This window comes from Mangifera indica, unplaced genomic scaffold, assembly GCF_011075055.1.
Source record: "Mangifera indica cultivar Alphonso unplaced genomic scaffold, CATAS_Mindica_2.1 Un_0013, whole genome shotgun sequence".
NCBI classification, from domain to species: domain Eukaryota; kingdom Viridiplantae; phylum Streptophyta; class Magnoliopsida; order Sapindales; family Anacardiaceae; genus Mangifera; species Mangifera indica.
Genome location: NW_025401105.1, coordinates 432,701 through 455,065, shown reverse-complemented (window position 1 = coordinate 455,065; position 22,365 = coordinate 432,701). Strand labels below are relative to the sequence as shown.

General features: G+C 31.7%; 3 protein-coding genes across 3 annotated transcripts; all 3 read left to right on the top strand.

Moving 5' to 3' along the window:
- The first annotated feature begins 870 nt into the window (after positions 1-870).
- LOC123205707 (fatty acyl-CoA reductase 2, chloroplastic-like) lies at positions 871-5,400 on the top strand. Its single transcript, XM_044622726.1, has 3 exons — positions 871-1,282; positions 1,356-1,510; positions 5,374-5,400. The coding sequence occupies exons 1-3, from the start codon at positions 1,021-1,023 to the stop codon at positions 5,398-5,400; spliced, it is 444 nt and encodes a 147-aa protein (XP_044478661.1). The 5' UTR covers positions 871-1,020.
- Positions 5,401-5,631: 231 nt separating this feature from the next.
- Positions 5,632-6,217, top strand: LOC123205706 (fatty acyl-CoA reductase 2, chloroplastic-like). The gene is made up of 3 exons (XM_044622725.1): positions 5,632-5,807; positions 5,886-5,986; positions 6,060-6,217. Exons 1-3 carry the CDS (start codon positions 5,632-5,634, stop codon positions 6,215-6,217), a joined length of 435 nt encoding a protein of 144 aa, XP_044478660.1.
- A 1,437-nt stretch (positions 6,218-7,654) lies between these two features.
- LOC123205728 (fatty acyl-CoA reductase 2, chloroplastic-like) lies at positions 7,655-10,522 on the top strand. Its single transcript, XM_044622753.1, has 9 exons — positions 7,655-7,831; positions 7,911-8,014; positions 8,120-8,319; positions 8,404-8,504; positions 8,579-8,747; positions 8,973-9,134; positions 9,317-9,395; positions 9,703-10,073; positions 10,223-10,522. Exons 1-9 carry the CDS (start codon positions 7,705-7,707, stop codon positions 10,389-10,391), a joined length of 1,482 nt encoding a protein of 493 aa, XP_044478688.1. The 5' UTR covers positions 7,655-7,704; the 3' UTR covers positions 10,392-10,522.
- Positions 10,523-22,365: the final 11,843 nt, after the last annotated feature.

The following is a 22,365-nucleotide window of genomic DNA, read 5'->3' as shown; positions in this document are numbered from 1 at the left end:
GCTCAGTTCATATATGGACGATTCGAGTTTGATTCGAGCTCGACTAAGGCTCACTCGTTTTGGGCTTGAGTTCGGTTTGACCTATTTTTCATTATCTAAACGATATCGTTTTTAATATGTATTGGTTAAAACAACGTTATTTCGTATAAAAAAATTTTAAAAATAATCTATCAAACCAACTCAAACTCGATCAAATTTGATTCGTTTCAGACTCAATCGAGCTCGAGCTCAAGTCCAGCCCTTCTTTTTTATACAAATATATGTGGATGAACTTTTCGGCCACCAGATTTTCATGAACAGTAACGAAGAGTTATAATTTTTTGAAATAAATTAGTTGCGTGGCTTCTGTAATGTTATTATCAGAAACCAGTGGCACCAGTATCGAGGTAGTTCTTTCCTGGAAGGAAGTAAAGAATGCCAATAATTGCTAAATACAAATGACATTTAATGTAGGTTTGCTGGGAAGGAAACGCCGTGTTAAATGTTATACTGAACCAATCATTAATTTGAGATGACTCATCTTTATTATATATATTGAAAAACCGTACATTAAAGACGTAACTCATCTTTAATGGGCCCCAATACAAAAGTGTAATTAATTAGCCTGACACTATCAGCGTTAAATTGAGATGACTCTTCGAAAGCTTAAAGTGTTTTCTCTGGTGAACAGGTTCAAGATCTGGAAAATCAAGAATGATAGAGAAAGAGTACATTAACATCTTGAGAGAAATGAATAAGTGGACTTTCATTAGGTAAAATATCTCATACAGTAGACTTGTATGGGAAACAGAAAATGTTTCCTTCTGTTGCTTATATGACTCCATTAACCTTTACCAATATGTGCCTCTAATACAGACTATCTATATCCTTCAAGAATCAATGACACATAATCTCAATACACACATACTCACAACACCACAAACACACATAGCACATGACATATATTACTTAAGAAGCAAAGAGTGACTCTTAAAAAAGGTGCTTCCTATTCCCGGAAATATTGGTGAATCAAATCTTGGTATGGATCCTGATTTAATGATGGAAATAGCACAAGAGGTAGATGCAGTCATAAATTCAGCAGCCAATACAACATTTGATGAGAGGTTCCTCCTCATCTTTCATAATTGTTGGGATATCCAAGTTCATTTTATATATACTAATGGTTGGATTACTCAAGGTAGATTTGATGCAGCTGTAAACATAAACACAAGAGGGCCATCTCGAGTACTTGATTTTGCAAAGAAGTGCAAGAAACTTTGTTGTTTCATACATATATCAACTGGTAACTAAATCTTGCTTATGAGTAGAAAATAATGAAGTTGTTTATTTATTTAGGCCCTCTTGTGTTAATATAGAAAACGTCGTAGAGACTCTCAACCCCAAAAGCTCACCATTATTACACCCTCCTGTGGATGTTGATGCTGAAGTGAAGTTAGCTTTGGATTCGAATCTTGCTTTTCATGGAGATGAAGAAATGGCTCGGGAAAATGAAAGAAACGGGTTTAGAAAGGTGATTACTTTAGTTAAATTAATTATGTTTTAACCTTTCTTCATTAGTGAGATATTAAAATCACTGTGCAGTTATAACCGACAACAGCTACCGACAAGTATAAATTAAAGGCAGACAAAACACAGTTTCTCATTTCAATGAAAAAGTTTCCCCAATGTTCGTACAAAATATCTCTCAAACAGATAAACCTTTAAAAATAATCATTATTATATGTTGATTTTTGCCGTTCTCCTTGAATTTCTGATTAATTCTTTTGTTGATTTTTTGCTGTTGATTTTAACTGGAAATTACGTAAATAGATAAACCTTTAAAAATAATCTTTTTGGAAGCAAAAATGTTTTGAAAACTTATTGATGAATTTTCCGATCGTCAAATTCTGACAACAGATTCTGGCTGTCAACTGTTGTTTGTTGTTGATGTTGCCTCAGTCCTTATGTAGAATCAAATATTCAGCTTCTCCATGTAAAGAAGGCAGCTTGTATTAAGAACTAATTCTATGAAATAAGAAATTTAGAAACTATCTTTTCAGTTATATACAACCTACCAATTTTTTTCTAAAATTAGGCAATATTGTCACTTGTATAAATACAAAAGTCAAGCTGCTAAAATTATGCCAAAAGTTTTGCCAAGAGATTAGATTAAACATAGTCTTTCTAGTTGATGTATAAGAATTCGAGCTTAATGGGCAAAAAAAAAAAAAAAAGAAACAAAAATCATATACGAAGATCTTTCATTCAAAATTATGCAGCTAAGTATTAAAATATACTTGATTCCACGCAGAAGCATACTTTGAGGTAAATGATTATCTGCCTAATATGGTTGCTTAATTTCCTTGTAGAAGTATACTCTAGAGCTATTCATTGCAATTTAATGTTGCAATAGTATTAAGGCACTATATCATGTTTTAATCAATACATGACATTTCTTTATCTATATCGTACATGTGTATTTTATATATGTGATGAATGTCTTTATATAAAATAGCAGACCGTGACAAGGGAATGTCCCTAATACACCTATTTAACCCCCTCGTAAACAAATTCCACATCTCTATTTCTTTCTTTTTACCAATATTGAATTTTGATTATTACTATTTTTCCATACAACTATAAAAAGAGCCTCGTGGTACATTATTAATGCAAATCACCAAACAAAAGTATTCCTGAAATACTCATATTAAGCACCCTAAAGTCTCAAAAACAAAATTTAAACCGATTAAACTTTTCTGTCTCAATATGTGTCATGGTTCTGTAACTTAAAAGTGTAATAGTATTATGGAAAAAACATAAAAAAAACTCATCCAATGAATCTCTCGATGCATTTGAAACTCAAGTCTTGGCACGTCAGGCTTGTGTATATGAAATATCCATTAAGTGAGTTTTTAACATTCATTCATATATATATATATATATATATATATATATATATATATATATATATATGTATGAGTACACCTTAGATCGATTTTCATACAAAAGCTTAAAGGCTTAACTAATCTTTCGTAATCAATTTTTGCATCAATTACTAACAGTCTTTGATCCCCACCATAGTATCTCCTCATGTTGTCATCTTCATACATGAGGAGGCTATCAATCGAAACTGAGAGGCACAAATAACCAAACCCTAGCAAAGCTTCGACAGATAGAAGAACAAGGGAGAGTGAAAAAAAGGAAAAGAGAATAAAACCCTCAATTATAAAAGAGTTTAAATACCTAAGGTTAAGATAAACAAAAACTGCACCCGAAAATGACCAAGCTGACCATTCATAATAACTCTAATTACTAAGACATCCCTCGCTACATTATTACTCTAATACCCCTATAGTTTGAGACACAAACATTATTGAGAGATTACCTTAAAAATTAATGGATATAAATTAATGATGTGTTTGTGTAAATTGGTATGTATAAATATATATTGTATATGGTTGATAGTAATAAAAATATACTGGAATATTTTTCACTTAAATATCCTTTATATGTTAAACTAAATTTGTTAAGGGATAAAATTGTAAAAAAAATAATATTACCTTAGTAATCACTTCATATTAGAATAATCAGATTATTTATTATATTGTTTATAGAGTGATATAATATATACTTATAATGAGTACCTATCATAATATGTCATCCTGTGATTTAATATTATTTTATCATTAATTCAAAATCAAAATCACATGATGACACATTAGTATAGATATTTATTATAAGTGTTCATAGTTTTATTAAATCTTTCATTACCTAACAAACAAAACAAAATAATGTCTATAATAAAATATAGTTATCAAAGTAATCTATCATTCTCCCGAAGCAAATGTACCTTGAGAGTATGAATTCATGCATGGATGTATGTCACACCTACTGGAATTATTCCAGCGACCATTGATGTCTTATTTCAGTGAACACTTCCAAATCCTCTCCATTAGTAATTACAGTGTAGATAATTTTAACAAAAATAATCTTCAACCCAAATCGCCAATAGTTCAAAGTGTCCCAAGAACACAAGCAACAAGTGGAAAGACTCAACCAAAATTCTCATGGATTTGGCTTGCAATCTAAGGAAAATATAAAACATATAGAAAAAGTTTCATTGCCCCCACTCATGAATGAATCTTCAGTCATTCGTTAGATTTTAGCATAGATGGCTGGACAGCAGTAATTTCATGGCTAAAACTATCAACAGGCTGATAGGAAAGAAGTTCATCGGTATTAATGATAGTACTCTCAGATTGTGAAAAACAATCATCTCTTGCAGTTTACCAACAAGTTGACAACCTGGATTTTCGGTACCTAATAGAACTTGATATTAAAAAAAAAAATTTGCCAACCTATGTGCCCCGGCACTGGTCAATTATTCAATCTCCCTTACATTCTCAATCGATGTAAGCCAGTTCACAGCTCTTCTGATCTGAATTTGCTTGCATCTTTCTGCTAATAGAAAATACCAGAGACAATGAAGCCCATCCACTTCTGAAATCAGATGAGTTTTCAGTTTGTGTTCATTTTTCCCACCATTTGTAAACATGGTAGAGGCAACATATAGGATGTGGGCTATTCAGTGAAATGTTGGCTGTGCAAAATACTGTAAATGTTTTCAAGATCGAGCCGAGCCTCCCATAACTTATTTAAATTTTTTTTTTTTCACTGTAAATTCAATGAGATGTTGGCTGTGCAAAATAAATTTTAAAATAATTATTTAAAGTTAATTCTTTTCGTTCAGGATTGAGCCGAGCCTCCCATAGCTTGAGTTTGTGCTCAAGCCATAACTACTTATTATTCTGAGTTTCATTGACCCAAACTTACAATTAAAATCGAGTCAGTTGGATTTGAATTTAACTCTAAATGTAAGGAAGAAACTGAATGTGTTAATGTGTTTACACGGATTATCCAATGCCAATCATTTTGATACAAATATACGTGGATGAACTTTTCGGTCACTAGATTTTCATGAACAGTAACCGAAGAGTTATAATTTTTTGAAATAAATTAGTTGCGTGGCTTATATAATGTTATTATCAGAAACCAGTGGCACCAGTACCGAAGTGGTTCGTTCCTGGAAGAAACTAAAGAATGCCAATAATTGCTAAATACAAATGACATTTAATGTAAGTTTGTTGGAAGGGAAACGCCGTGTTAAAATGTTAAATATATTGAACGATGAAAACGTGTTATAATGACATTAATTTGAGATGAGAACGATGAAATTAAAATTGTTTTTATTATATATTTTGAAAAACCGTACATTAAAGACGTAACTCATCTTTAATGGGCCCCAATACAAAAGTGTAATTAATTAGCCTGACACTATCTGCGCTAAATTGAGATGACTCTTGGAAAGCTTAAAGTGTTTTCTCTGGTGAACAGGTTCAAGACCTGGAAAATCAAGAATGATAGAGAAAGAGTACATTAACATCTTGAGAGAAATGAATAAGTGGACTTTCATTAGGTAAAATATCTCATACAGTAGACTTGTATGGGAAACAGAAAATGTTTCCTTCTGTTACTTGTATGACTCCATTAACCTTTACCAACATCTGCCTCTTAAGACAGACTATCTATATCCTTCAAGAATCAATGACACATAATCTAAATACACACATACTCACAACACCACAAACACACATGGCACATGACATATATTACTTAAGAAGCAAAGAGGGACTCTTAAGTAAGGTGGTTCCTATTCCGGGAAATATTGGTGAATCAAATCTTGGTATGGATCCTGATTTAATGATGGAAATAGCACAAGAGGTAGATGTAATCATAAATTCAGCAGCCAATACAACATTTGATGAGAGGTTCCTACTCATCTTTAATAATTTTTGGGATATCCAAGTTCATTTTATATAAACTAATGCTTGGATTACTCAACGTAGATTTGATGTAGCCGTAAACATAAACACAAGAGGGCCATCTCGAGTACTTGATTTTGCAAAGAAGTGCAAGAAACTTTGTTGTTTCATACATATATCAACTGGTAACTAAATCTTGCTTATGAGTAGAAAATAATGAAGTTGTTTATTTATTTAGGCCCTCTTGTGTTAATATAGAAAACGTCGTAGAGACTCTCAACCCCAAAAGCTCACCATTATTACACCCTCCTGTGGATGTTGATGCTGAAGTGAAGTTAGCTTTGGATTCGAATCTTGCTTTTCATGGAGATGAAGAAATGGCTCGGAAAATGAAAGAAACGGGTTTAGAAAGGTGATTACTTTTGTTAAATTAATTATGTTTTAACCTTTCTTCATTAGTGATGAGAGTTTGAACTGATTTTTGATAAGAATATGGATCAACATAAGTTTGAGAGGTTAGAGTACTTAAGATTAGAGATGAGAGTAAAAAAGGTATTAAGTTGGGGTGTTATCAATATTCATATAACGCATAAAAAATGGGTTAAAAATTGTATAGAATGATTAAAAAAATGGTTAATTTAATTAATTTTCCTGAATAATGAGAAATAATGTAGGGGAAATTAATTATTTAACCATGTTATACAATTTTAATCTATTTTTTTTTATGTATAATATGAATATAGTTAAGACACCAATTTGATATTCATTTTACTCTCTTCCCTAATCTTAGAACCTTAACCTCTCAAACTTATTTTTATTCATATTCTCATAAAAAAATTAGTTCAAAATTAAATATATTTTGCATAAAAATCATCTTAATTGAAGTAAATGACATTTCATCAAATTGCTTGATATTTTGTTTGAATATTTGAAATTAAAAGTATTAGATTTACTTGTTCAGTGATGAATACTACTTTGATCATTTGTAAGTTATGATTTTTGTTATAGTTTTGTAGTTAATTTAGTTAGAAGAATGATTTATTTACGTCAAATTTACATTTGAATGAAAGAATATTTAGTTTTTATATTGAAACAGAATACGTCGATTTTCTTATAAAAAGTATGCAGGTAGGAGTAGGATAAGCAAGTAGGCATACTACTAGTCAAGGCACACGAATAGGTTTATGGGCACTATCCCGGGTAATAAGGTAGATAGAGGTAAACAGAAATGCATGATACTGTTTATAAATGTTGTTTATGGATACTCATCACAAAGATACTATCCACATATAGATGGATAAGCATGATGGGAGGATAGGTATAGTACTATTCATGAGTACTGTTTACAAACACTATGTACAAATGTCGTTCATATTGTAAGTACACAAGAATAAATAGGTGGATACTGTTTACATACCATTTATAGATAGTGTACACGCTACTGCTCTTTCAAATATGAGACCAGAGTAAAACAGATACAAAGGGTTGTGGTTATATTTGTACAATACATGAAAAATAAATTAAAATGGCATGACATGACTAAAAATATTAAATTAATTAATCTCTAAATTAATAATAATACATAATCATATAATTAAATAATTTTAAATTAAAAATAATTAATATTAAATTACTTAATATCACATCTTGATGTAAAAATTATCTTATTGTAAGTTTGGTGAAGCTTACATGGTTTATTTTTCCACCACATGTTCAATAATGGCTATCATGCCATATAATTAATGCGCACGGAGGCCGGTCGGTGCATGTTTCTCTGCCAACCAACATGGCATTAAATGCCATTAGTAGTAATATATATAAGAATAATTGTGCCTCCATTCCCACTTGCAAATAAAGCACCTGTTTCCATACTGTCAGCATAAGCTCTTCTTTCATTGAAGTCATGAGCTCTTTCTCCATTGAAGAACAGAATAAAATAGAGAAAACTTGTAAGAATGGCATTGGCATTCTTGAGTTTCTTCCTGCCAAGAACTATTTCGTTACTGGTGCCACGGGTTTCCTAGGCAAAGGTAAATTAGGCAATAAAATTACGTAGAATTTTTTATATAAGATTTGTTATATAAGATTCTGTGGTTTTAAAATTTTCAGCCATAATTGAGAAGCTATTACGAGCAGCACCCAACGTTTGCAAGATTTATCTCTTAATCAAAGCAGAAAACGAAGAAGCTGCATTAGAAAGAATAAAAACTGAAGTAAATTCTACATATATAACACAAAACTCTTTCTAAATATATGAATATATCTATTTTCCACTATTTAGACTAACAAATTTACTATTTCTTTTTATATTCAATAAGATAATAGATTCAAATCTGTTCAACTTGGTGAGAGATATGCATGAGAAATCTTACCAAGATTTCCTGTTAAGTAAGGTGGTTCCTATTCCCGGAAATATTGGTGAATCAAATCTTGGCATGGATCCTCATTTAATGATGGAAATAGCAAAAGAGGTAGATGTAATCATAAATTCAGCAGCCAATACAACATTCGATGAGAGGTCCCTCGTCATCCTTCTAATTGATTTTGGTGATATCTAAGTTCATTAATTTTGCATATACTAATACTTGATTTCTCAACTTAGATTTGATGTAGCTGTAAACATGAACACAAGAGGGCCATCTCGAGTACTTGATTTTGCAAAGAAGTGCAAGAAACTTTGTTGTTTCATACATGTATCAACTGGTAACTAAATCTAGCTTATGAGTACAAAATAATGTAGTTTATATATCTAGGCTGATCAACTTTTTCTTGTGCAGCATATGTTAATATAGAAAACGTCGGAGAGACTCTCAACCCCAAAAGCTCACCATTATTACACCCTCCTCTGGATGTTGATGCTGAAGTGAAGTTGGCTTTGGATTCAAATCTTGCTTTTCATGGAGATGAAGAAATAGCTCGGAAAATGAAAGAAATGGGTTTAGAAAGGTGATTACTTTAGTTAAATTAATTATGTTTTAACCTTTCTTCATTAGTGAGATTTTTTTTCCGTTCATAATTTCTTTTTGTCGTTTCTTCTTCAAAGATAAGTAATTAAGATGATGTGAAATAATACGATGTTGTTAATTATGTTAAACGTTAATTAATTTGTAGATATATTTTTTGGGTTTAATTTCTCTATAATTAATTGATGGAAAGTTTTGTATTCCACAGGGCTAGAAGTTACGGGTGGAAAAATGTTTATGAATTTAGCAAGGCAATGGGAGAAATAATAATTGATAAGAATAGAGAAGAAATCCCAGTTGCTATTGTTCGTCCAAGTATTATTGAAAGCACTTTTGAAGAGCCTTTCCCTGGATGGATACAAGGGTTCAGGTAGTTCCTTCAAAAGTTTTACTTTATTTATATTTAGTAGTTTATATTTGACCACTTCGAAACTCAAATTTCTGCTATATCCTTGCCATGATGTAAATTGGATAGTATTTGAGTTGTGTCCTTTCGATTACTCTTTTATTAATAAAGAATTACTAACCAGCTCTCATGAATATGATCATTAGAATGGTTGATCCATTCATTTTGGCTGTCGGAAAAGGCTACCTCCCTGCCTTCATAAACCCTGAGACAGTCGTAGATATAGTAAGTATCCAGATTCTTCTTTTATATATATATATATATATACACACTACTTCATTTTATCATAGAAAAAAAAAATTGAAATGCTTGAAAAAATTTAATGTCAACTAAAATCATCAGCATTTTAATTTATACTTCCTTTTGGTTACAATCCAATAATCATAGAAAAAAAAGTTGATATACTTCTTCAATAAACTCGAAATTACTCTTCATAAATTTTCATTTCAAGAATAGTCTTCCCTTAAGAATATATAAATTAAGACTACAATAATATTTTTTATAATGCTTATAAAATGAGTTAATAATACAGGTTCCAGTTGATATGGTTGTGAATGCAATTATTTCTACAATGGCAAAGCATGGAATTACTAGGAAACCAGGGCTTAACATCTACCACATTACGTCTTCTAGAGTAAATCCAGTGATGATGAAATTCTTATTTGACACGTTCTATGAACATTTCAAGTCCTCTCCAATCAGGGACATGAATGGAAAAGAAGTGAAGATTAAAAGAGTCAAATTTGTTAGCTCATCGAAAGAAATCTTCTCACTTATCTCTAAAGAGAATATCACAAAAGATACGAATGTTTCTCCAGAACTTGAAAGAAAATTACGTGAGAAAAAAATAGAGCAAATTAGAGACTTGATGCAGATGTATGAACCATATTTATCTTCACAATGGTAAGATATCTTTTTATCCTTGAGTTTACATGTTTAGATAGTGTTAGATCTTTAAATTAATTACTTCAACAAATTAACTTAGAAGTTTGGCCATGTTATTTGATTTTTAGTGAATTGGTTATTTCCCTGAAATTTTGTATATTGATTAGGTTTGAAAGCAGCGATACCTTCAAATTGTGGGAAGCCATGTCTTTAGAAGAACAGTTGAGTTTTGGATTTGACGTTAAGAGGTTGGATTGGAAGTACTATTTTTCCAAAGTTCATATTCCAGGTGTAAGGAAATATGTATTCGAAAGTAAATTGAGGCCAAAATTGTAAATTGTAATATTTATATTTTTCCAAAGTGAATTGGTTAATTGCATGAGTCGTGAGCTGCCATCAAGTATAAAAGGCAGACTAAACACAATTTCTCATTTCAATGAAAATGTTTCCCCATTGATCTCATAAAATATCTCAGAAACAAACCATAGTTCTACTGTTAACCTTGAATTTCTGATTCAGGTTTTTTTGCTATTTTTGCTACTATTCTCACTGTTACTATAAAGTAAACGCCACTTTCAGTGGTGTGTATTATGTCAATTCAAAATGTTTAATTAATTTATGTTGTGTGTAATTGTGAACTACAGTGGCTTAAATTTAGTTTGGTAACAAATTGAAAGTTGTGAAAATTAATTTAATTGATATTATGTGTTGTAGTTGAGTTGAAAGTTGTTTAATTCAATCTTGTGTATGATTGAAATTGCTTAATTGGTATTATAGATGACTGTAGAGTTGTTTATTAATTAATTTAATATGGTGGTTGTAGTGGTTGTTAATGATTATTGTTCAAAAATTATAATAGTAAATCACTTTATTATGAATATGGTATAAAGAGATTATGTCATTCATATATTCTTGGCTATTGTGTATAATGTGATTTGTGCTCTACCTAAGCAATATCTCATGTAAGGTATGACAAATTTAAGTTATCTGTCTATACAGTATTTCATATCTGGTATGACAAATTTAAGTGTTCTGTCTATGTGGTATTTCATGTTTGGTATGACAGATTTAAGTGTTATGTCTATGCAATATTTCATGTCAACCATGATAGATCTAAGTGCTCTACCCATGTGAGATTACAATATATCGGGTATAACAATTCTCTCCCACTCTCCCTGTGTAAGGACACCCCTTAGGCATGATAGATTTTTCTTCAAGATAATAGAAGTGGTAAATAGTTCAGATGATTGTTTGGTGGGATGCCTAAATATATATAAATATATATATAGTAAACAAATTACAAGTTGTCGAATGTCAATCCTCTACTTAATATGATATTTCCCTAAATATATATTTGTAACTATATGATGTCTGTTAGGTAATTGTTTCAAATTTTAGTATGCATAGAAACTTGTAAGTTAATTAATTACATACCATAGTGGTTATAATATAGTGTTAAATATATGTTATAGAAATTCTTAAAAAGTTTTATAGGATATGCCTTAGCCTTATAAGCCCCATAAGTGTGTTTAGGAGGTTATGGGATTAGCGATTCGAGGTGGATCTTGTCAACTTGGTATTAGAGCATGAGTTTTAGATTTTAAGGTCATTTCATGAAGCATGCATATAAGTTTTTTTTCTAAAAATCAAGTTAATTGCATCTTGTAGAAATTAACATGAAAAGACATGACTAACCTCGCATGAGACCTATTAAGGATTTGTTAACTCCTTAAATTGCAAGAAGGGATAATAAGCCCATAGATGAAGTAATAGAAGAGTCGGTCACCTATGGACTAGATTCTCAAGTACCACCTGTAGACTCAGTTGCACATAGTCCTAATGCACTTGTTGAACCAATAGTTGAGCTGAATATGGAACCTCAAATGGTAGGATTAATATGGAGCAGATTATCAGTAGATTAGCTCAGTTAGTCAATAGAGTGGCTTAAAATCAGATTGCAATGCATCCAGAGAGTGTCAATACCATTAAACATACAAGGATATTAGAAGCAAAAACCTTTGATGGGACTAGAGATCCTACAATTGTAAAGTCATGGATAATTAGAACCGAACATATATTTAAGGTGACAGAGTGCTCAAACTCTCAAAAACTATGGTTTATTACTTTTCTCTTGGAGGGTAAAACATATCATTGGTAGAAAATGGTATAACAAAAATATAGAGATTCTACAATAATAATTTGGGAAAACTTTTACCAAGAGTTCTCAGATCACCACTACTCAAGGGTATATTAGGCTGCTAAAAGAAATGAATTTATTAGACTGACCCAAGGAAGTATGTCGATGGAGGAATAGATGAAGAAAGTTATTAAGCTCTCTCTATTTTCCCTGTTGATTATAGAAGAGAGAGAGAGAGAAATGTAGAAAATTTGAAAAGGTTCTTTGAAGACGAATTAAAACAACAATGAAGGCAACCATGAGAGTTAAGGGAAGCCTTAAAGAAATAAAGAAAAGAGAATCTCAAGGACAAAAGTGAAAGGTTAGTGGTTGGACAACAAGTGGGCATAAAGACAAAATATAGAAAAAAGAAGGCAAATTTTCTAGGCAAACAAGTGAATCTTTTCAAAGTGTGAGATCTAGTTCTTGAAGGGGTCAAAAGTAATTTCAAGGACAACAATCAATAGGTAGTAACACTTGGAATCAAGGGTCCTTGGGAAGCATGCCTCAAGGTAGAACGGGTCAATACTCTCAATGTAATAGTTATGGTAGATTCCATTCAAGACAATGTAAGAGAGGGGCATCGAGTTGTTATCATTGTGGACAATTTGGTCATTTTAAAAAAAATTGCCTTATGCCATTTCAAGGTAGGAGTGTCACTCAAAGATTAGTCAAACAAAATTTCCAAGGGAATAGTGGTCAATATCAAAGACAACAAAGGTCTCAAATTGGGGAAAGGTCTAATGTGGATACTCAAGGGTAGGCTAATAGTACTTATAGTGGCAGTGGTTGACATAAAGGATTGAGATGACCTCAAGCTCAAGCACATGTTTTCACTCTGACACAATAAGGAGTATATGCCTCTCCATATATGGTTATGGGTATGTTACTAATCTTTGACTGAAAGGCTTTCACTTTAATTAATCTTGGTTCTACTCATTCTTTTGTTTCATATACATTTGCTAAGTATGTCAATAGAGAGTTCGAATGCTTGGAATGTGAATTAGAGATAATTATTCTTGTAGGAGAGTCAATTTCAAAAGAGAATATGCATAAGGGTAGCATGGTAAGGGTGGGTATCCATAAGTTAAAGGCATATTTGATTCTTTTGGACATCTAAGATTTTGATGTGATTTTAGGTATGGATTGGTTAGATTATCACCGTACTACCATTGATTGTTTTCATAAAAAGTAAACTTTAGAGAGTCGAGAAAACCAGAGTTCATTTTTTATGGAAAGCGTCACATTATTCCTTCTTGTGTTATCTTTGTGGTTGTCGCTAGACAATTTTTTCAAAAGGAATATCAAGCTTATCTAGCACATGTTATGGACACTAGAGTTAGAGAATCAAAGATAAAAGATATTCCAGTGTTAGAGATTTCATAGATGTATTCCTTATTAATCTACCTAGGCTACCACCTAATAGAGAGATTAAGTTTTCAATAGATTTGATTCCTAGTACAACTCTCATATCATTGGCCTCTTATAAAATGACTCTTCATGAGCTAAAAGAATTAAATGTACAATTGCAAGAGCTAGTGAAGAAGGCATTTATCAAGCCTAACATATCTCCATGGGGAGTACTAGTGTTATTTGTTAAGAAGAAAAATGGAACTTTTAGATTATGCATTGATTGTAGACAATTAAATAAAGTGACAATTTGTAACAAGTACCCACCGCCTCAGATTTCATGTTTGTTCAATCAGTTACAAGGTGTTAAAGTTTTCCCTAAAATAAAATTGCACTCAAGATACAATCAACTAGAGATTAAAGAGTCAGATGTTTCAAAAACTGCTTTCAAAACTCATTATAAACATTATGAGTTATTGGTGATGCACTTTGGATTAACTAATGCACTAGAATCATTTATGGATTTGATGAATAAAGTGTTTCACTCCTTCTTAGATTGATTTGTAGTGGTATTTATTGATGATATTTTGGTTTATTCTCAAAACAAGATAGAGCATGAAGAACACCTTAGAATGATCCTATAAACTTTATAAGACAAACCATTTTATACTAAATTCAATAAGTGCCAATTTTGGCTAGACAAAGTTGCATTTTTGGGACATGTCATTTCAACAGATCATGTCTATGTTGACCCATATAAAGTGAAAAGAGTTTTGAAATGGGAGAAACCTACCAATGTTATAGATATTAGAAGTTTTCTCGATCTTGTTGGGTATTATCGAAGATTTGTTGAAGGATTTTTTTAAAATAACAGCACCGTTAACTAGACTAACTCAGAAAGATGTAACGTTTGAATAGGATGATGAATTTGAATGATGTTTTCAAAAGTTGAAAATAAGATTGACTTGAGCCCTTATACTTACCTTACCTTCAGGTACAAATAAATTTGTGGTATATAGTGATACATCCAAATAAGATTTAAGTTTTGTATTGATATAACATGGGAAGGTGATAGCTTATGCCTCTAATTCACTCAAGAAGCATGAGATAAAAACTTCTAATATCTGTAACATTGGCAAGTCTCTAATTCAAGAATATTAATAACCATCCTTCAAATTTAACCTATCTTAATCAATCAAATTTATGAAATGCAACATTTAAACCCTTATCTGATGAAGTTGAAGAATGAAGTAACGGACTGCAAGTAGATTTTATAGTAAAAGATGATACCAAATCACAAGGAGTTAGAAAAGGAAATTTTAGAAGAGGTTCATGCATCAACCTATGACTTACATCTAGGTAGTACTAAGATTTATCATACCTTGAGGGATCATTATGGTGGCAAGGAATGGAAAAAGAGATCATGAGATTTTTTTCTAGATGCTTAGCATGCTAGCAAGTTAAAGCTAAACATCAAAGACTAACTGGACTTTTGTAACCGTTTCCTATTCCTCAATGGAAATAAAAGCATATTACCATAAATTTTGTGTTAAGTTTTCCTTGGACAAAGAATGGGCATGATAACATTTAAGTCATTATGGATCGCCTAACAAAGTTAGCCCACTTCCTTCTAGTCAAAGCCATACACCCACTTGATAAGTTGGCAAGTATTTATGTAGCAGAGATTGTATGCCTTTATGGTGCTCCATTATCTATAGTATTAGACAAAGATCTTAGGTTTACTTCTGGATTTTGGCTAAGTTTACAAAATGTTTTTGGTATAAAGTTTAAATTCAGCACAAACTTTCACCCTTAAACTAATGGGCAGTCAAAATGAACTATCCAAACATTAAAAGATATGTTAAGGGCTTACCTTATGGAGTTAAGGGGAAGTTGTCATAATTACTTGCCTTTAGCAGAATTTGCCTATAATAATAGTTATTAAAGTAGCATTGGAATGCCTCCATATAAAGCCTTGTATGCTAGGAAATTCAAAAATCTAATGTGATGGAATGAAATAAGTGAGAAAGTATTACTAAGCCTTGAGATTGTGCAAGATACTAATGAAATGATTTGTCTTATTCGTAAAAGGCTAAAGTAGCTCAAGATAAGCAAAAAAGTTATGTTGATAAGCACAGGAGAGAATTAAAGTTCTAAGCGGGTGAAAGGGTGTTTTTATGAGTTTTACCTTGGAAAGGTATATTAAGATTTGGAAAACGAGGTAAATTAAGCCCAAGATATATTGGCCGATATGAGATTCTTGAAAGAGTTGGTGTTATTGCAAATCGATTGGTCTTACTAACTGAATTTTATAAGATCCATAACATTTTTCATGTTTCCATGCTTCACAAGTATGTACCTGATTCCTCTCATGATCTTTGTCAACAATCAATTCAATTAAAAGATGATCTATGTTACCAAGAAAGGCAAAGAAGGATTATTGATGCGAAACAACAAGTGTTTCACATTAGAACCATTCCTTGGGTTAAGGTGCAATAGAAAAATCACTTGATAGAAAAAACAACTTAGGAACGAGAAGAGGACATACGAGGCTCAGTATCTAAAATTGTTTTGATCAGATATATAATTTCAAGGACGAAATTTTTTTTAAAGGAGAAAGGCTGAAATACCTAAAACTTTTGGTCAATGGCAGGTAAAAATGTGTTTTGTTAGAAAGGGTTAAGTCAAAATATTCATTGATGAACACTTAAAGAATTATGTGAAATTTTGTGCAAGTATGGGGTTTAAGCGTAAAAATCTCCTTTATTTATTAATAAAGCAATTAGGCTTTTTCTTCTTCCATGAGAAGAAACAGAAAAGCAAATGAGAAGAAAAGAAAGAAAGAAAAGGAGAAAAGAGAAGAAAGGAAAATTTAAAAAAAAAAATGATGATAAAGAAAAGAAGAAGAAAGAGAAGAAAAAACTAATAGGAAAAAGGGATAAGGTATTCAATTTTTGTTCAATTAATTTAGGGTTTGTTTTCACTATTCAATTTGGCAATCTCTAAAATTCTAACCATGTTGCTTCAAATTAGTTTGAATAGACGAGAAAGAAGGAAGATTAGTAGCAGATTCCAACATTGGCTTTGGGTCTACTGAAATCTATGAGTGGGAACAAAATCTTTACCTATGCAAATTTTATAGTATTTATTCTAAATCCTTGAAAATGGCAATATAGATTTTATTGGAAATCTCTTACAAAGAAAAAAAAGAAGAAATCAATAGCTTTCATTATACATGTTATGGATTTTGGTTGTGGGTGGTTGTAAAGTAAAGGCCACTTTCAATGATATGTATTATGTCAATTTAGAATGTTTAATTAACCTATCTTGTATGTAACTATGAACTGTAGTGGTTTAAATTCAGTTTGGTGACCAAGTGAAAGTTGTGGAAATACATTAAATTGATATTTTGTATTGTAATCAAGTTTAAAGTTGTTTAATTCAATCTTGTGTATGATTGAAATTTTTAGTTGGTATTGTAGATGACTATAGAGTTGCTTATTAATTAATTTAGTATGGTGGATGTGGTGGTTGCCAATGATTATTGTTCAAAAATTATAATAGTGAGCCATTTTAATATGAATATGGTATTAAAAGATTATGTCATTTAGATATTATTGGCTATTGCATATTATGTAATTAGTGTTCTGCTTGAGCAATATCTCATGTCAAGTATAATAGATTTAAGTGTTTTATCTATGTGATATTTCATGTTAGGTATTACAAATTTCAATGCTCTGTCTGCATGGTATTTCATGTCAGATATGACAAATTTGAGTGTTCTATTCATGTGAGATTACAACTTGTTGGGTATGACAGTTCTCCCTCACACCGCCTATATAAAGACGCCTATTAGATATGATAGATTTCTCTTGAGGATATTGAAGTGTTAAACAGTTCAGGTGATTGTTTGGTGGGATGCTTAAAACAAATATTATATATGTATATATGTAAAGTAAATAAATTACTAGTTGTTGAATATCAATTGTCTACTTAATATGATATTTCTCTAAATATATATTTATAACCATGTGTTGTCTATTAGTTAATTATTTCAAAATTTTAGTATGCATAGAAACCTATAAATTGATTAATTACATATCACAGTGGTTATTGAGCTTAATGTGGAAATTTCTTGACTGATTTGAGAAATTCATGTGAGATAGGGTTAGTATTATTGAAACTTCAATTGTAATGACAATGTGATTATATAGGAGTTTCTTTTCTAACATAACTAAGAAAAGGCGTTAATGCTTCTAGTGTGTAATTTTCTTTTTTCTTATTAATGTTGAACTCGAACAAGAGACTTATGTTATGAGCACTTTCAAGTTAATGTGCATGATAAGGTTATGGTTTTAAACATAATTAACTTGTGTTGGTTAAGTATAGTTATAGTTGGGATGCTTTCAATCTTTCCTTTAGAATTTAACATTTGTGTATGATTGATATATTATTGTGGCATATTACTTTATTTCTCAGTCTACATGTATTCAATATTCTCAAAGGGATTTATAATTGCCCACTCACTAAGCCTATTCAATTTACCTTTATAAAAATTTTCCCTTCAAGACATCTTCAAGAAAATGTCGAGTAGTGTTTTACTGGGTTTTACCAAACATAGCACCTGTAGTTTCTCATTTTGCATATGTCTATGTGGATTTCCTTTCTAGAAACTTATGAAATGTTGCAAGGATAGAGACCTAATTAAACTATTCTCATGATTTTTTTACTCGAATTAGGATGTTAGTTTTTTTGGTGTGTATATGGTAAGGTCGGAAGTCTAATTAAAAGCTTATTTTTCGTGATTTTTGAATTGTAATCAATGTGTTGTTTTGGTGTGTAAATATGGTAAGGCAAAGGCCTATACGTGATGTTATAATAAGTGTTAAATATATGTTGTAGAAATTCTTAAACAGTTTTATATAATGCATTTTAGTCTTCTAAGCCCCATAAGCTTGTTTAGGAGGTTATGGGATTAGTAGGGATGGGTCTTGTCAGTTACTAAGCTGAAGCACATGCCTCTCGTGCACATTATGCATGCGCACACACATATATAAAGTTTGATAGGGATTTCAACTTTCGTTTATCATTAGATGTTAAATTTTACATTTTCCTATAAATTGTATTGTTTTGTTATAACAGTAATAGGCTGCCATTAAGTATATAAAGGCACCTAAGAACACTATTTCACTTTATGGAAAATGAAATTCTCAATTCGACTTAGCTTCTTTTCTATTTCTCATTGTTCATATTATAAACCCTAAAGTTTCATAATCTTTCACATTCATTTAATCTTTCCTTTTTGCTTTGTTACTAATATTTTGTCAATAAATTCTTTTGTTGTTCATTGTATCAAAGATAAAGATGACCAACATCGATCTCATGATTGATAAAAAGGCATCCTCGCTACTCAAACCCATTCTTTCATAAATCTTCCATATCTGACACCACACATACCAAATCAACCATTTTTTTCATTGATACTGACCTCAAACCTTCAATCCATCATACCTAAACACATCAGTTTCAACTATCAATTTTGGAAATCACAAGTCCTATTCACTATTGTAGTGCATGACTTGAAAGAACATCTCAATGGCATCATCTTTTTCCAACTCTGTTCATACAAGTTTATGACATTAGAGTATTTAGAAAATTTGGCCCAATGATAAAAAATTCTATGTTTGTAGTGTTTTTATTAATTTGAGTATAGTACAAGAATAATATAAAATGAGGAATGACTATGTCTTTTTATTTTTTCTCCTTTTCTATGCCTTCTTTTATCTTCCTTGAATGCAAGTTTTTGGAAGAAAAGATTATAGTGTACAATTATTCAATCATCACTACACCTATCTGTATGCATTAATCCACCATTCACAATCAAACCGCGTAATCAAAGTATAAGTCACATATCAACCCTTCCTCAATCACAACATTCATATACCAGTTAAAGCAAGCAAAATTTCGCAGTGGAAAGAATCCTCAATCCACTGAAATTGCAATCATAGGCAACGGAAGTGAATCTCCTACTTCCCTCTTTCCAATAATCGCCATTGCAAAACCTGCTAGTCACTGGAAACGTCCTTTTCTAGAGGTTTCGTGGCTCTCATTTTGGGGATGACAAACGTCCTAAAATCAACGCAACATACCTTTTTAAAACTGCTAACATGTAACGCCACACATGGGCATCTACCTTCCCTACACACAGTCATGAACCACTTAATTTCAAACTGACATGACGCTACATGGCAATCAACACACAAGTATGATCATCCCATGCACACCTACCCCCCACATAAAATTCACAATTTAACATTTAATTCATATGAACTTTTTCAAACACAATAATCAAGAAAAATAACCATAATGCTCTTGAGACATATATGTGAGTGTTAATATTAGTAATTTCAATATAGATAATTTTAATATAAATAATCTTCAACCTAAATCACCAATAGTTCAAAGTATCTCAAGAACACAAGCAACAAGCGGAGAGACTCAACCAAAATTCTCATGGATTTGGTTTACGACATGAGGAAAATATGTAACATATAGAAAAAATTTCATTGCCTCCGGTCATAAATGAATCTTCAATCTTCGGCTTGCCTAAAATATCGACCGAAAATTGTGGCCAGTTTACTAGCAATCATCTCTTGCAGTTTACCAGCAAGTTGAGAGCTTGGATTCTCAATACCTAACACAACTTGATATCAAAATGAAAAATTCGGATAAGTATACTGTTCTGCATTCTCCCATTAGACTGGGAAACCAACCTCAGCTTTTTCTCTCTCAAAATTTTTTCCAAAGCAAAAAGAGTTTTGAAAGATTCTCTAGAATAAAGAATTCCAAAGTATTTTTCTTTACCTCATTCACTCAAGAACCAACCTGAACCTTCCTGGTTTCTTCAGATAGCATTTTGCAGACAAAAAATCATTACTCAAAGAAAGGGAAGAGAATGTGTTAAAAATAGTCATTGTCTTTTAAGCATATTTTGTATATCAATAATAGACTTTGCCATAACCAGCCAGCAGAGCTGCTGTCACCTTTTAATCAGATTCCTTTGATGTTGTAAAGCAAATCATATGCAATCCACAAATAACATAACATGTATAAATTGTTGCCAAGGAAACATACCTATTGTAGATTTGAAAAGTCAGCAAGAAACGAATCCTCTCATTTTTTCGAAGGCATTAAATGTTCTAGACAGCATGGGATATCAGGAATCTGGGGCATATAAGCATTCTGTTCTTTAGAAGGCTTGCTTCGATCATGCTTTGCCACCTTCACTTTTTGAAATGTGAGTAGCTTCCTATCTGGGAATCCAAGAAAAAATTCATAAACTTCGAACAAAAAAAACAAAGCCAATAATAAAAGATCATATTGCACAGCCACTAGTTGTAAACCTTAAAATGCATCAAACATGTTTTAATTTAATCTTGAAATAAAATAAGAAAAACAATCAAACAGGACAAACATTGATTTTCAGTACATAAACAAGTTCAATAATGGTCACACCATTCAATATCAGCTCTTTTGGAATCAATTGCATAAAAAGCTCTTAATATTTTTGCCTTTTTATTTACATATGAAAGCATCCTAACCCTTCCGCGGCATCTTGCTTGGAAAAAACTACCCGTTTGGAAGTGCAATGGCTACAGCAATATGTGATCTTTGGAATTGAAAGAAAACCCAAAATGTTATTGCACCTAAGTGGTCATATATACACAGAAGATTACTTGTTTATATTCATCTTCTGTCTTGTCTTCATTCTATCAGCTAATCAATTCAAAGCTTTGGGTCCTTGTGTGCTTTGTTGACCATCAAAGACGAGAAGAAAATTGAAGTTCTAACAAGCATTGACGATTCAATGTTACAACTTTGTTTCAATTTCCAATGTCATGTTTGTGGTAAACTCAAAACTCAAGTCCTAATTTTCAACTCATATGTCATCTTTCAAAAATGGAAATTTCTCTGATACAAAAAAAAAATATAACATCTTTGTTGGTCCAAATGTTGTAATCCAAGAGTCATCAACCGGTACATATCATACTGTGAAACAAGCACAATCATATTAGAAAGGATTCCAGCATAGCATTGAATATGAGGATATTTGTTAGGAGCTAGGGCTTCCAATGACATTTCCTAATTTTAAAGGATTAAGGTTTGGCGCATAAAGGAGGGTTGTAAAAGGGGAGAAAACATTGCAACTCCGATAAGGGAGTATGTAATTCGTCGTCGAAAAAGTGCGAATCAACAGCAGGAGAAGGGAAGTCAAATTAGCTTGGTTGGAAGCCGAAAGAGATGGAAAGGCACTGAAATGAGTGTGAGGAGACAGATAAGCGCCTAAGAATAGAGAAGCCCAGAAAAAGCCTGTCGGAAGTTGGAAAGCCGCAAGCTAAGTAGATCAGCATGGAAAGGACCAAATCAAAGCTAGGACGGTGCAATCAGCAATGGAAGGTGAAGGTGGGAGCTAAATCAATACTAGGAAAGTCACCAAAAGAGCTACGGATGATGGTCGGAAGAGGAAGATAAAAAAAATTGGGAGGATTCGGAGGAAGACACAGTGAGGAAGAGAAACAAAGAAAAAAATAAATATTATATTTTATAACGGAAAATTAAATTAATTACCCATTTTGCCCCTCATTAAGTAAAAATCCCACTTTTCCTATTCTAAGAAAAAATGCCTTAAATATTTTTTTAAATACCAAAATTACTATTTACCACATTTATATAAACCCCCTCATTATCACTCTCATTACATATATTTCTCATATTACTCAAACA